A 14,395-nucleotide genomic window follows, 5' to 3' on the forward strand; every position below is an offset into this window, starting at 1 on the left:
GAGGAGGTAGCACCGTGTCCCCGGCTAGTTAACCAGACATGGGTACGAGGGGACACCAGGAGGTCCGGACGTGCCGCGGCGGTGCCCACTTGAGGCACAGATGTCCGCGCTCAGCCGCCGCGAGCACCGAAACAAAAACGCGGCTCAGACTTCTGAAACCCACAGCAGACTGGAACAGCCGCCTCTCACCCGGTCCCGCCTCTAAATAGGCATTCGCACTCTTCCCATCGCTGCGGCGCGCTCTCTCTCTGGACAGCTAACAGAGCCAGCAGGACCCAGCCCGCCTCCTCAGCTCCGGCCGACACTCCCCCCGTGCTGAGGAGAGCGCCGCAGCGCTCCTCCCGCCGGACGAACGTTGGGGCAGCGAAGAGGCGGCGAGGAGGCACGCCGCGGCTCGGCACAGTCCCGAGGTCGGGGCAGCGCTTCAGGCGGGTCGGCGGGGGCAGGTGCGGCGGTTCCGCGCGGCGCCGTGAAGGCGGCGGCCGTGGCCGGCGTGCCCGTGGGCGTGCTCCCGGCGGGAGGGCCGCCCCGAGCCCACACCCCCGCCGCCGAGCGTTCGCCTCCTTCGCCGAGAGCCGGCGCGGCGGCGGCCGCTCGCTCTCGGGCCGCTCCCCCCCGCCATGAAGGGCCGTCGGCGGTGGTGCTGGCGGGGGGAGCACCGCCGCTTGGCGCTGCTGCTGGCGCTCTACACGCTGCTGCTGCTGCTGCTGGTGCCCTACGTGCTGGACTACGGAGCCCGGCGGGCGCGGGCGGACGAGGAGCCGCTGCTGCGGCGCTGCCCCAGCCTGGAGGAGGCGCTGAGCGAGTGGGGCTGGGAGCAGCGCCCGCCGCCGCCCGGCGACGACGACGACGACGACGAGGATGCGGCGGCGGCGGCGGCGGCGGGGAACGGCAGCGGGGCGGGCAAGCGGCACATCTACCTGCACGCCACCTGGCGCACGGGCTCGTCCTTCCTGGGGGAGCTGTTCAACCAGCACCCCGACGTCTTCTACCTCTACGAGCCCATGTGGCACCTGTGGCAGGCGCTGTACCCCGGCGACGCGCTCAGCCTGCAGGGCGCCCTGCGCGACATGCTGCGCGCTCTCTTCCGCTGCGACTTCTCCGTGCTGCGCCTCTACGCCGCCCCCGCCGCCCCTCGCGACCCGCTGGGCGCCGCGCCGCCCGCCGCCAACCTGACCACGGCCGGCATCTTCGGCTGGCGGACCAACAAGGTGATCTGCTCGGCGCCGCTCTGCCCCGCCGCGCCGCGGCCGCGCCGCGAGATCGGCCTGGTGGACGGCGCCGCCTGCGAGCAGCGCTGCCCGCCGCGGGCGCTGCGCGAGCTGGAGGCCGAGTGCCGCAAGTACCCGGTGGTGGTCATCAAGGACGTGCGGCTGCTGGAGCTGGGCGCGCTGCTGCCGCTGCTGCGGGAGCCCGGCCTCAACCTGCGCGTGGTGCAGCTTTTCCGCGACCCGCGCGCCGTCCACAACTCGCGCCTGAAGGCCAAGCAGGCGCTGCTCCGCGAGAGCATCCAGGTGCTGCGCAGCCGGCACCGCTCCGAGCCCCGCGGGCCGCCCCGCCCGCAGCAGCCTCCGCTCCCGCCCGGCCTGGGGCTGCTGGGCGCCGGGCGGGCCCCCGCGCAGCACCGCGCCGAGTTCTTTCTCGGCGGAGCGCTGGAGGTGATCTGCCAGGCGTGGCTCCGCGACCTGCTGCTGGCCCGCCGCAACCCCGCCGCGCTGCGCCGCCGCTACACGCAGCTGCGCTACGAAGACCTGGTGCGGGAACCCCGCGCGCAGCTGCGCCGCCTGCTGCGCTTCGCCGGCCTGCCCGTGCCTCCCGCCATGGAGGCCTTCGTGGTCAACATGACCCGCGGCGCCGCTTACTCCTCCGAGCGGCCCTTCCTCATCTCCGCCCGCGACGCGCGGGAGGCCGTGCACGCCTGGAGGGAGCGCCTCAGCCGCCAGCAGGTGCGGCAGGTGGAGGCGGCGTGCGGCGAGGCCATGAGTTTGCTCGCGTACCCGCTCAGCGCCGGGGAGCGGCGGTAGGGGATGGATCGAGATCCTCCGGCAGCCAGCGAGGGGCGAGGTGGCCGTGTGCGGCGCGGCCGTCGGGCGGCAAGATCTGAGCGTCTGCTCTGAAGGGGCGTTGGGGACGGCCGCCAAGCTTTGAGGGGACAGCAGGGATGCGCTTCTGAGAGTTCTGAGGTGTTTGGTAGGAGAGGTCCTCACTGGACGGCATCGAGCTCCAAGGCCTACTGGACATGAAACTGACGTACCAAGAGTTGTAAGTTCTTAAAACTTGTATTAAATTGATAAAGACTCTGAGCAAACACTCAGAAAACTCATGCAAGAGCATCGCCCTTTCCAGAGCATAAAACATATCTGGTTACACACTGTTACAACACGTGAAGAAAGCATTTGTGGAACTCCCTGTGAGATTTGGCTGCCCACGCCTGGCGGGAGCCGCTGTGCCCATGGTCTAGTTACCCTACAGTCACTGCCCGTACCTCCCTCAACTCCCACCTGCAGCTGTGCCCTCCGAGCACTGGGAGGAGCAACATGAGCATTTGTCTGCTTCTGTGTCTTGAGGACATCTGTTCCAGAAAGTCTGCACTTTTCTAAACTAGACTGTAATCCTTTTTTAAAGAGAAGTGTTCTAAGAAACTGATAGGTGTGATACCAGTGGCGAACGTGCTTTTTGCAGATTCCTTTAGAAGTGACATTATCTGGGAGGTAAATGCTTGACATTTCCATTTTGTTTTCTCCATCAGCTGAGAGAATGCCATTCTATCCCAGCTTCCTGGCTGAGACAATGAGCTGCACAGAGCTCCCATGCTCACATCCCCTCCCAGCGATAACATCCTCTCAGCTGTAGCTCCTGCATGTGGGCAGAGCAAACGCTGCCACACAAGGCTGAGCAATCCATCCTGGCAAAAGAAGTCCCCAACTAAAAGTCTGTATTTATTAAAAAAAAAAAAAAAAAAAAAAAAAAGCAACACATCCTTAAGTTTCATTTTGGGTTTTCAGATGTTGTTTTCCTGTAGATGTTCTGGGGCTCGTATGAGGAGGGTGTGCATGTGTGTGCATGCAAGTCTCTTTTTTTCCATTGCTTACTTGGGGACAGAAGGTTGAAGATTTGTGGGCACTCACTGTAACTTTTTAGGAACTGCTCTTGCATCTGTTCTGATCTGACAGCAGCTAAACGGTACCTTGGGAGTACATAAGGCTGTGGAGATGCTGACATACAATCCTCAAGCGCAAAGTGAGAACATGAGCTTCAGATGGAGGATAATCCAGGCTCAGAACAAAGCTGTGTTTATATAAAGTGCTGGAAACGAAGGCAGCTCAAAGAAGTCACGTTATCTTACAAGACACGTTTGCATTGCGTTGTAGTTTTTCATGCTTTGGGTGTTGCACTGTAAAACATGTCAGTGTGTTAGGGCCAACCGTAATTTACTGTAGCTCTTTTTCTTCCTTGGCCTTCCCACCCAAGAGCAGTGCCATTAGCATTGACACAGATGCAATCAGGAGCATGCTATTTGTGCTGGTCTGTGTTCAGCAAGTTGCAGTCTAGGAACTGTGCGGTGCAGCTGTTAAGCACTCACTTCACTTGGCAGAGAACCTCATCATGCCAGCTCAGGATACAGTGGTGTGACACAAGGAGCTGTGGGAAACACCCTCAGGTTCACTTTTACTGGTTTGTTGTGAGAAGTGTTGTTGTCCAACTGAAATTCATGCTTATTGCTGATAAAATCCACTAATTGTAAACTAGTCTGTTTTCTGAAACAGTTCCCACACTAGACAGATGTGTTTTCTGTATCAAGATTTATTTTTTCTCCACAGAAGTTTCCTGTTCTCTTTGTTAGTGGTTCATTCAATTTTTTTCTCACCCCAAGCTGTTCTCTTAAGACCCGATCTAGTTCTTGTCTTTTTGTGTGTGTGTGTACCATGAGAAGGGCTCTGTTCTGCAAAGTGTATAAAAATACAGCAAGTGCAATTTCTGTTTTGTGTTCAGGGCATGAGAGTTTATTAGAAGGCCCTGTAAAAAGATCAGCGGGGAACAAACAAAACTGAAAAATGAAGAAGTAGCAGTGAGAGTGCAGGATGTGCAAGAGCACCAAGGGTTAGACAGCAATTGCTCAATGGCAGATGTTGTGACTGCAGCACTTCAGCCCGGGCAGGACCTGCTGCAATGCCACCATCCCAGGAGAACAGCTGAGGCTCACCACCTACTTTGCTCCTAAAGCATTGTGACGGATGTTTACAGCACATCCTTGTTGGCCTGGTAACCTGAACCTTGTAGGAAAAACATTGCAGTGTCAAACAACAGCATCGGTCTGTGCCTGAAAGGACAGAAGAAATGTGTGGGGTTGGGGGTGGGTGCTGGAGCTTTGTGGGAAGAGCTCTCTGGAAGGGCACCCAGCCTGCTGGGTGTTGGGTGCAGGACAGCCAGGGTTAAGCTGCATTTTGGCAGTGGCTGCTCTTCTGTGGCTTGGTTAATGAGCTCTGCTGTTGTGCTGGGCATCTTCTAGAACACAGGGGACCAGTAAGCATGCTGCAGCTGAGCTGAACTTGGCAGGCTGGGAATCAGTCGGTGCTGGGCCGCAGAGCTTTAGTGGTTTAGACTGAGATTTGGGAACAGTCTATGCTTGTGTCACGTTCCATGTAATGAATTAACAGGTTTAATCTGTTAAGTCGTAGTTGGAACTGGGAACAAAACCGACAAATGCTTACACCATTATTTCTGTCATCTGGTTTTACTTTTTACTTTTTACTGGTTTATTTTTTGATCATGGTGCGTTTGCCTTAAGGGAGGTAGAAACTTGAGTCCTCTAATCGTATGTAAAGTGCTTTGCTCTAAGCGAGGTATTTCCGTGCTGGAATTGCTAATTGCTCTGTTCCCATCTTATATCTGTACTTAAACTGCTGGGCAACAACTGCAGTGACATGCTTGTGAGAAGCAGTGAAAGCGCAGAGTGAAGAAACACACAGCCCCTTGTGTTACTTACATGTGCTGACACATCACTTGCAGATCCCCATGCTGTGTACTCACATACTTTAGATACCATGGAAATGTTTTCGTTGCACTGAGGTGTTTATTTCTTCGGTTTCTGTTTGCCAGCACAAAGCTCTCGCTGATGCAGAATCCACCGAGGAATGCTGGAGCAGTTGTGGAGAATGGTAGCAAAGCCACTTATGGAAGAGCTGTGGTGTTGCATTGCTCTGCTCGGTGTTGTCCCTGCTCACTGAATATGGTGAAAAGTTCTGAGTTTCTACATGAAATTCTCTTCACACATCACTACTGCAGCTTTCAGTAAGCCAGATTATGAAAACCAGTGCAGAACCCCTGGGTTTATTACAGTCATGCAATTGGACAACATTTTGGTGAGGAACAGAGCTCTGTAGACCCAAAGGCATTGAAGTGGTGGTTTCTGCAAGCATGGGACTTGAAGGACATGCCTTTCGGTGATGCTGTCTTTGGCACAAGGCAAGTGTGGCTTCCATCACCAAGCTGTTGTGCCCTGCTGATGACCTGCACGCTGTTTCTTGGTGTTAGTGAACAGGAATCAGGGCTTTCCCGATGCTGCCAAGTTTTTCTCCCTGTTTCTAACTGTCTAACTTTGACAAACTTTAACTGTATTTAGGCTGAATCTTTTAATGTTGGGCTCAAGGTTTAATTCTCTTTGGGGAACTTAATTCAGTGGAGTGCATCTTCTTTAAAACCAGGGTTGGGATGTGGTGGTGTTGCACCCACATCCAGCTGCTCTCAAAGATGGCTCTGTGAGGTCATTTTGTCACTGTGGCACTGTGGGAGAAGTTTGGGCTGGGGGAATGACTTCCATGTAAGCGATGCACGTGTTTGGTTTTTACTGTTACTACTCTCAGTTGGCCAAAAAAACTGTTAGCATGTGCTAGTAAAAGTGGTTTTTGTATGTTTACGTGTCTTTATTTTACACCAGAAAACATCTGCATTGGTCTTACCTTCAGTGAATGCTCTCAAACCTCTGTGTTCTCATGAAAAAGGCACATGTATGATGGCAGTACCATGCTCTGTGTCTTAATTACCCATGCTCAGGGTGAATTAACTCAGACTTCAAGTAGATACAGAGAAATATCAAGTGCAGTAGAAGCCCTCTACCTTGGAGAAGACAGAGCTGTTCACTCCATTTAGCCTGAAAGGAAAGATGGAAGGAGGACAGCAGCGTGCAGCAGAATGAATAGCAGAGAGGCGGAGAGGTAGTCATGCCATGGACAGTTTTGGCATGAGAACGGGGATTTGTACATGAGTAGTGAATCACTTTAGCCTGGCAGCTGGAAGTGTGGTTCTGGAGCAGGCTTCCAAATGGATTTTGTTCCGGAATACTCTGTAATAAGTTCACACCATTTAAAAATTCTGGTCATTTTGTCTTTACCACGATTTGAGTACAGTTTGCCAGAGCTGTACTATAAATGAAAGTGAGAGCAAAAACCACATCATTAACTCAGTAATTTTTGCCCTGTTTTCTCGGAAGTCAGGAATGCCCCCAGCAGCCAGGATGCCTGCTGATAAAAGTGCTCTCTGCCATCAGTTAGAATCATTTCTTGCTTTAAGTCTTCTTATTTCTCCCTGTGGGTGCAGAGAACAGTCTGCCACCATTTCCTTCTGGAAACTTTGTTGCTTTGCCTTAGCAGAAGCACATGTTATACGATTGTTTATTACACAACAGCAACAAGAAGCACAAAAAAACTCCATGTTAATCAGCTTTAAAGCTTATTAGCTTCCTGTTCAGCTGCAGTTGTGCCATTCTAGTTCCAACACAGCACTCTGGGGCTCATTCATCCTTTTGCACTGAGCAACTTCCATGCTCCACGTGACTCAAGCCACAGAACTCCTCCAAGTGCTGCCTTAATGCCGCCATATCAGATAACCAGATAAATGTTTGTACAACATCAAATTCATGAAGAGAGGTGTTCTCACCTACCTGTCATGCCTTGAGTTGCTTCTTTCTGATTGAGTCACTGTTACACTCCTGAGGAGTGTAGTATGAATTTCATTTTCCACCATGAATTGTAAATTGGAGCCATAGCTTGCAGCGATTCTTGGTAAATCCTTACCAGAATATTTATGCAGGTGGACTCTTCTGAGAACTTACAATCAAAGCTGCTACATTCACACTGGAAGCATCAAGCTGATATTACTCAAACTTTGTTCCTGGGTTGAAAAGGAGCTAACCTTTACCTTCTGACAAGATTTTATGTGTAGTTGTCTTAATACTTCCGTGGAGAATAAACTTCTTGGTGCTCTTGGCTCCCTGCTCTAGGTTAATGTGTTCCCTGTAGACTGGTCATGGTAACCTTGAAAGAAATCCTAGAAAGCAGTTTTAAAACCAAGCAAACTCAGATCATTTTATAACTGACTTACAAGTGGCTTGCTGTGGAAGTACAGCAGCTGGCTAAAAAACAGTGCAGAGGAAAAGGGTCTGTGAAGTGTTAGTTGACAGCCTTCTGAATATGAACCAGCAGTGTGCCCAGGTGGCCTAGGGCATCCTGGCTTGTATCAGAAATAATGCAGCCAGCAGGAGCAGAGAGGTGATCATCTCTATACTTGGCCTTGGTGATGATGCACCTTGAGTGCTACATTCAGTTTTGGGCCCCTCACTACAAGAAAGGCATTGAAGCCCTGCAGTGTGTCCAGAGAAGGGCAATGAAGCTGTGAGGGCTCTGGAGCACAAGTCTGATGGGGAGCAGCTGGGGGAACTGGGATTGTCAGCCTGGAGAAGACGAGGCTCAGGGGAGACCTTACTGCTCTCTACAGACTCACATCCCCAGAGGTGTTCAAGAACTGTGAGGATGTGGCAGTGAGGGACATGGTTAGCAGGCATGGTGGTGGTTTGATGGTTGGACTAGATGATTTCAGACATCTTTTCCAACTTCAGTGATTCTATGATTCTATTGCGTGGAATATGCTTAAATAGGAGATAAGTCTCCTGTGATGTTATGAATCCGACAGAATAATTTTGAGGTAAGCATTTGGTTAATAACTTCTTCTTCTTCTAATGATGCTTTGATATGGTGAATGCTGAAGCAGTGAGAGGTCCCACAGAGTAATTCCCAAGACCGACTTTTGAATGTCTGCAGGCTTTTATCTACCTGTGAGATGGTAATTCTGCATTTGATGGCTTTAAACCAACGAGGGTAAAAAAAACTTCTGGGAAAGTGGATAGCTCCTCTTTAATGCAGCTGCAGCACTATGAGCATCTTTAGATCTGAGCACCAATTTGAAAACTACTTTGTAATGTTGTGGCTGCGACTGGTAAGATGCCAGCTTACCATGCTTCCATTGCTCAGAGTAGACGTAATCATGTAGCATTTAAATACATTTTCTTGTCCCATAAGAAGAGAAGCAGGCTTGGTTTTAACATTCTTAATAGATGTGAATTTGATAGATTTCATTAATCAGATGGTTCAGAACACCTAAACAGTGGATTTAGAAAAAATTACATTTCTAAGCACTGCACAAATCTGAATGTGAATTTTGTTTACGAAAAGCAAACAAAACTGAAGAACCTCTTTGCTCCCAGCTTCAAAAGCACACACGGCTTCTGGTACTGTGAGTGTGCTGCAGAAGTCAGTGGGTCCTATGTGTGTGGGTTAGGCTAGTGGGAATAACAGCTTTCACTTAGTGATCCCACTCTTGCTTAGGGAAAACAGGAGGTCAATGGATGAACAAAATTCAGTTTCTTTGCAAACACTGAACTTGGTTTAAACACCTATGATATCTTGCAACAGAAAAGCGATATTAGGTTGGCAAACACAAACATCTTTATTGTTTATATTAGGGAATACACAGAATGCCCGGGACAAAGAAAGACATTATCGAACTTCCACAGCTCATCAGACACGGTTCCGTTCTTATCAGCATCTCATACCACTATTTCCACTCCTCCCCTGTTTGATCTAGTTCAAATATCCAGCTGGTGTTTGCACACTGAGAAGTTACTGAGAACCCTTAAAAAGCCTAATTAGTCACAACTTGAGAAGGATACTCCCAGCTATCTGAGAAAAACGTAATGGAAAAGAGCAACAGATTATTTGGATTGAAAGAAAAAAAAAAAAAAGGACAGAAGATCTGAAAACAAGTAGCATTAAAAGCATCAGTTGCTCATTGTCCTGAACAAAGAAGCCCTGTGGTTGTAGGCAGGAAGTAGCTGTAATCTTCTTAGGGCTTTGCTTTCCAATATAACACTTGGTTATGTTGAAGAAGAATTCCTTTCTCATTAAATACCAGATCTGAACTTCATCCCTTACCCGATTACATGGTTTTGCATGTTCACATTTCAAATGCCCAAACCTACTGAACTACAGCAAACCATGACTTCTCACATTCAGATTTACTGCAGAGCTTCCTTCCCTTCCTGAGCGCTGGGTGAACTGGAGCAAGAAGGGTGGCTTGCCCTCACTCAGAGCAGGTAGAGGAACTGCACTACCTTGTCTGGAAGTTCCTGCCGTGCATGTACAGTGTGATATTGGAAAAGTTACACTCTCAAGCATAGAGCAGGTGTAGGCTTCAGCCCAACTTCATGACTGGAAAGGATCAAGAAAGACTGCTATCTAAAACACGTTCCAGTTCCAACCTCACCATACTACCCTGACTCCAACAACCCTCCGCTAAATCACATCCCTGAGCACCACATCCAAACGGATTTTAAACACATCCAGGGATGGTGACTCACCCACCTCCCTGGGGAGCCTATTCCAGTGCTTAACAACCCTTTCTGTACAGAAGTGTTTCCTGATATCCAACCTAAACTTACCCTGGTGCAACTTGAGGCCATTTCCCCTCGTCCTGTCACCTGTCACCAGTGAGAAGAGACCAACCCCGCTCTCACTGTAAGCACCTTTCAGGTATTGGAAGAGAGCAGTAAAGGTCTCCCCTCAGCCTCCTCTTCCCCACACTAAACAGCCCCAGTTCCTTCAGTCTCTCCTTGTAGGGCATATCCTCCAAGCCCTTCACAAGCCTTGTTGCCCTCCTTTGGCCCTGCTCCAGTGGCAGTCCCTCTATCACACCCATATTGATGTACATCTACATTTTACTGCTGCTTATAATAATATTTACTGTCAGCTGTTTGTGGCCCTTTCTTAAATAACAGGTAATCTGAGCAAGTGTTGAATACTCTTATGAGGGAATCATTAATTACATTTAAGGATGGGAACTCCGGTTCTGCGTTGTGAGGACACAGCTGAGCTGCTGGCATTAACCTCAGAGAACAATCCACCCTCCTGACTTCTCAGCTGAAGTACAGAACATACATGCACGTGCCAAGCTGCTACCATCACCAATCAAATCAGAGGTTTGATAGATGACCTGAATCCAGATGGCATGGCCATGAGTTCTCCTGGTGCAGCACACAGTAACTCCACGTAACTCCAGTGACCTGTACAGAAGCGGTAGGAGCACACACATACCCGCTACTTCTCAGCAACTCCAAGGTCTACATTGAGCTGTGAACACAGCGTGGGAAGTAAAGACAAAGCACTTGGCTGACCTATAACAGGTGTCTGTGTTCACAATGAACCTGAAACTTTTAACAAAGCAGGAGCTCCATGCAACACGCAAGCCTCTCATTTTTGGAAAGGAGTGCAAGGACGAGGAATTAACCTTGTGTTCAAACATAGCCAGGAGTACCAGCTGTGGAATTCTCTTGAAAAGGCAGGGAAAAGAAAGGGAAAGGCATAATTAGGTAAGGGATGGAAAACAGGACCAGCTGATGATCTGGTAGCAGTTTCCTGCCTAGTCGTCTTGTTTATCCTTTTGGTATATAGCCTGCAGCAATTATGTCACTGGGAGAACCAATAAACCTGACTCTGCCCCTTCCAGTCATGGCCTAAACCAATGTCAAGAGCCCAAGCCAGCAATTTCTGCCTGAATGTACTGCCACTCTGTTGTGTTGTTTCATGTCAAGTCATGCTGCACCAAGACAAAACATGGGGCAGCACTCACAGGTGTGGTTTCATGGCTCTAGGCTTAAGTAAGCAACTCTTGTAGAACCCAGGGGAGGTCTTCCTTGCTTTTCTTTTTTAATGAAGCAATCCACACATAGTTTATCAGACTAACTCCATACAGCAGACGCAGGGTGCACTGTAGCAATTAAGTAATAATGTCAGTAGAGACTATTCACTAACAGAGTATAGGATCATAGAATGTACTGGGTTGAAAAGGACCACAACGATCACATGGTTCCAGCCCCCTGCTATGTGCAGGGTCACCAACCCTGTCTGCACCGACCATTGAACATCAGGTCACATTATCCTCCCCAACAAGATCTTGAAATCTCCCTTCTTTCCAGGGGATGTTGGTTATGGCCCTCTCTCAAAGAATTTGGTCTAATACTGTGCTTTGAAGGAATGGGCGGACTCCATTACCTGGCAGCTTGTGTAGTGCACTGTGTACTTTTGGGCTTTCCATGAGTTACCTAATGATTCTGTGGGGAGCAGGGGGTGCGTATCATTTGTCGTATGCTTTGCCAGGACTATTTGTTTGTTAGTGCACATTTGGAATTGTTGTCTGTTGAGCATTTGCTAACTTAAGACCGTAATTGCTTAAGGACAATGTATTCAGTAAATATATATTTAACCACCTGAGTTGTGGTCAGTGAAGTGTGTTAACTGAAATCTATTCCACGTCTATCTACTATCCCTAGAACACAGCTTTTACAATACATTTTTATTTTTTCCTCTCTTCTCTATCTCCTCTGTTTAGTTAAACAATAACCCATTGCTATTTAACATCATCAAAATACTGTGACCCCCTCATGCTGGGAGCTGCTATTTCACCATGGTAATTACCCATCTCCTGGCATCCTGTTTGCTGCCATTACTCTGTGCTGACACCAAGACAAGTCAGGCAATCTGGGAGCAAAATTTGGAGTCGTTGGATGACAGCTTCTTTGATTAAACTACAAGCCAGAAATAAACTTCATGAATATGCTGTAACACGGGACTGCACGGCCTACTTCTCCCTGCCCCAGCAATAGCAATGTCAGAGACGTTATTAGTGAAAAATACATTCAATCTATTTATTATAGGCTGAAATCAAATATTTTAACAGTGTAGCAAAACCCTTTTAAGTCAAGCACTCACTTTCTCTGAGGGAACACATTTTTTTTCCTCCAAATAACTACATCAAAGTGGGCTGCAAGTGTAGTATTTCCAATTACTGCTATCTAATTGACCAGATTTCCACAAGCTGCACAGCACAGCTCTGGCACTGTACTCAGGCATAACAATGAAGCCTGAATACTTCCACCATTTTTTATTTTTTATTTTTTTAACTTGCATATCGAATGTTCTTATATGGGATGCCTTCGAGTTCAGAAACATTTAAGAAATGACTTAAGAAAGCAAGAGACCAAAGGCACCTGAAAATTAAACAAAAAGTATTATGTTACCAAACACTAAAGCTAACCTGAATGTTTGTTTCTCCAGAAATATGACTCTGGGCTCTGCTGCCCATTTACGTGCACCAATACACGTCTTCTCCAGCTCTGTACCACAGAATATGGGCCTGGGAGGGCCACTGCCTTTACCCATACCACTGCAACAGGGCTTCCCCCCCCCCCCCCACTGGCACCTATCATAGAATCATAGAATCACCAAGGTTGGAAAAGACCTCCAAGATCATCCAGTCCAACCATCCTCCTGCCACCAATATTTCCCCAGTAACCCACATCCCTTAGTACAACATCTGAGTGTTCCTTTTACACATCCAGAGATGGTGACTCCACCAAATCCCTGGGTGTTCCAGCTCCTGACTACTCTTAGTAAAAATTTTTCCTAATATCCAAACTGAGTCTCCCATGGTGCAAACCTACTGAGGGTGCACTCAATCCCCTCGTTCAGGTCATAAATAATGATACAGAACAGGACAGGCCCCAGTATCGACCCCTGAAGAACACCACCTGTGCCTGGTCACCAGCTGGATTTAACTCCGTTCACCACCCCTCTCTGGACCTGTTCGTGCAGCCAGTTCTTTACCCAGCAAAGAATGTACCTGTCCAAGCCATGGGGAGCCAGTTTCCCCAGGAGAATACTGTGGGAAACAGTGTCAAAGGCTTTGCTGAAGTCTAGGTAGACTATATGAACAGCCTTTTCCTCATCCACCTGGTACGTCACTTGGTCATAGAAGGAGATCAGGTTGGTCAATCAGGACCTGCCTTTTGTGAACCCATGCTGGCTGGGCCTGATCCCCTGGTTGTCCTGCACGTGCCAAGCGATCTCTCTCGAGATGATCTGTACGGCACTGAGCTTGCCAGCACAGCATGGGAAAAAGCTGGGAAGTCCTTTACTCCAGTATATATTACCATAAACTGCCTGTTCAGTTTTGGTCCCCAGATAAAGCTTCACACTTCAACGGTATTTTGAAAGTCCACAAACCCACCCAGGTAGGGTGGTGCGTAAGACCATGATTAAGAAAGTAGCATGAGATAAAGGTGTATTGGATAGAGCGTCCAAACCAGATAGTTTATTAACTGAAAATCTGAATCGATCCCAGTACTTAAGCCCTTTCCCTGTCACAAGTACCTAAGTTCCGTTCAAAAGCGTGTATAAATCACATAACAAATCAAGATAGGGCATTTCATCTGAGTCCACACACAGATTCAACTATGATTGCCTGCACCTACATCTTGTCTGTGTCTATCCATGATTAAGGCACTTTCACATTCATCAGACTGATGTTACCTTAAAAACGACAACCAAACTTACTGATGGCTTTTTAGATTCAAGAAAATAGAGTGAAATTATTAAAAATAAAAAGTCATTAAACATTCCTTACCTTGCCCTAGATTAGAATTGAATCAGGCTTTCCTTGTAAAAGCCTTCAAATCTATGATGAATTAGGATAGGGGACAGTTGAATTCCTGCTCTGTTATCCCATCACCCTTTCTTTAGGATAAGTTATGCAGAAATCTGCCAAACTCAGCATTTGGGACTGTAAGATTAACAGCAACAATTGTTTACAGTGCTGTTCCTGCAGTAAAGCTGCCTGTTAAAGCCATTTCCTGGCTCTGAAATTCACTGCTTCCTCCCCTTTTTCCTTCTCTTTCACTTTATGGGCACATTTTTCAGAAGGGCGCTCCCAACATCACAAGCCAAGAGGAATCTGTGGTTTTGCACTGCAGTGTGCAAATCTCTTCTCCAAACTTGGGTCATACGACCCTCCTAACTCCACAAGTAAGGTTTGTGTCAGCTGCTGCTTGCAAAGAACAGTTTTCATTGTAAGGACATTTGAAATTGTTACTCAGTGTGTTTTTCTCTTATGGAGCTGCTTTGTAGCATGAAAGTGTTCCTTCTTCTTAGTGTGACGCTAGTTACGACAGATTGCACAAAAGCTGTGTGGGGTATTTACTGCCTTCTCTCCTGCATGATTTCCAGTCATC

General features: G+C 48.6%; 1 protein-coding gene across 1 annotated transcript; it reads left to right on the top strand.

The window, feature by feature from the left end:
• Positions 1–620: 620 nt before the first annotated feature.
• On the top strand, positions 621–2,024 carry CHST7 (carbohydrate sulfotransferase 7; the record flags this gene model as incomplete). Its single annotated transcript, XM_079540603.1, has 1 exon — positions 621–2,024. One exon carries the CDS (start codon positions 621–623, stop codon positions 2,022–2,024), a length of 1,404 nt encoding a protein of 467 aa, XP_079396729.1.
• Positions 2,025–14,395: the final 12,371 nt, after the last annotated feature.

This window comes from Tetrao urogallus, assembly GCF_951394365.1.
Source record: "Tetrao urogallus genome assembly, chromosome: 1".
In the NCBI taxonomy this organism is placed as follows: Eukaryota; Metazoa; Chordata; class Aves; order Galliformes; family Phasianidae; genus Tetrao; species Tetrao urogallus.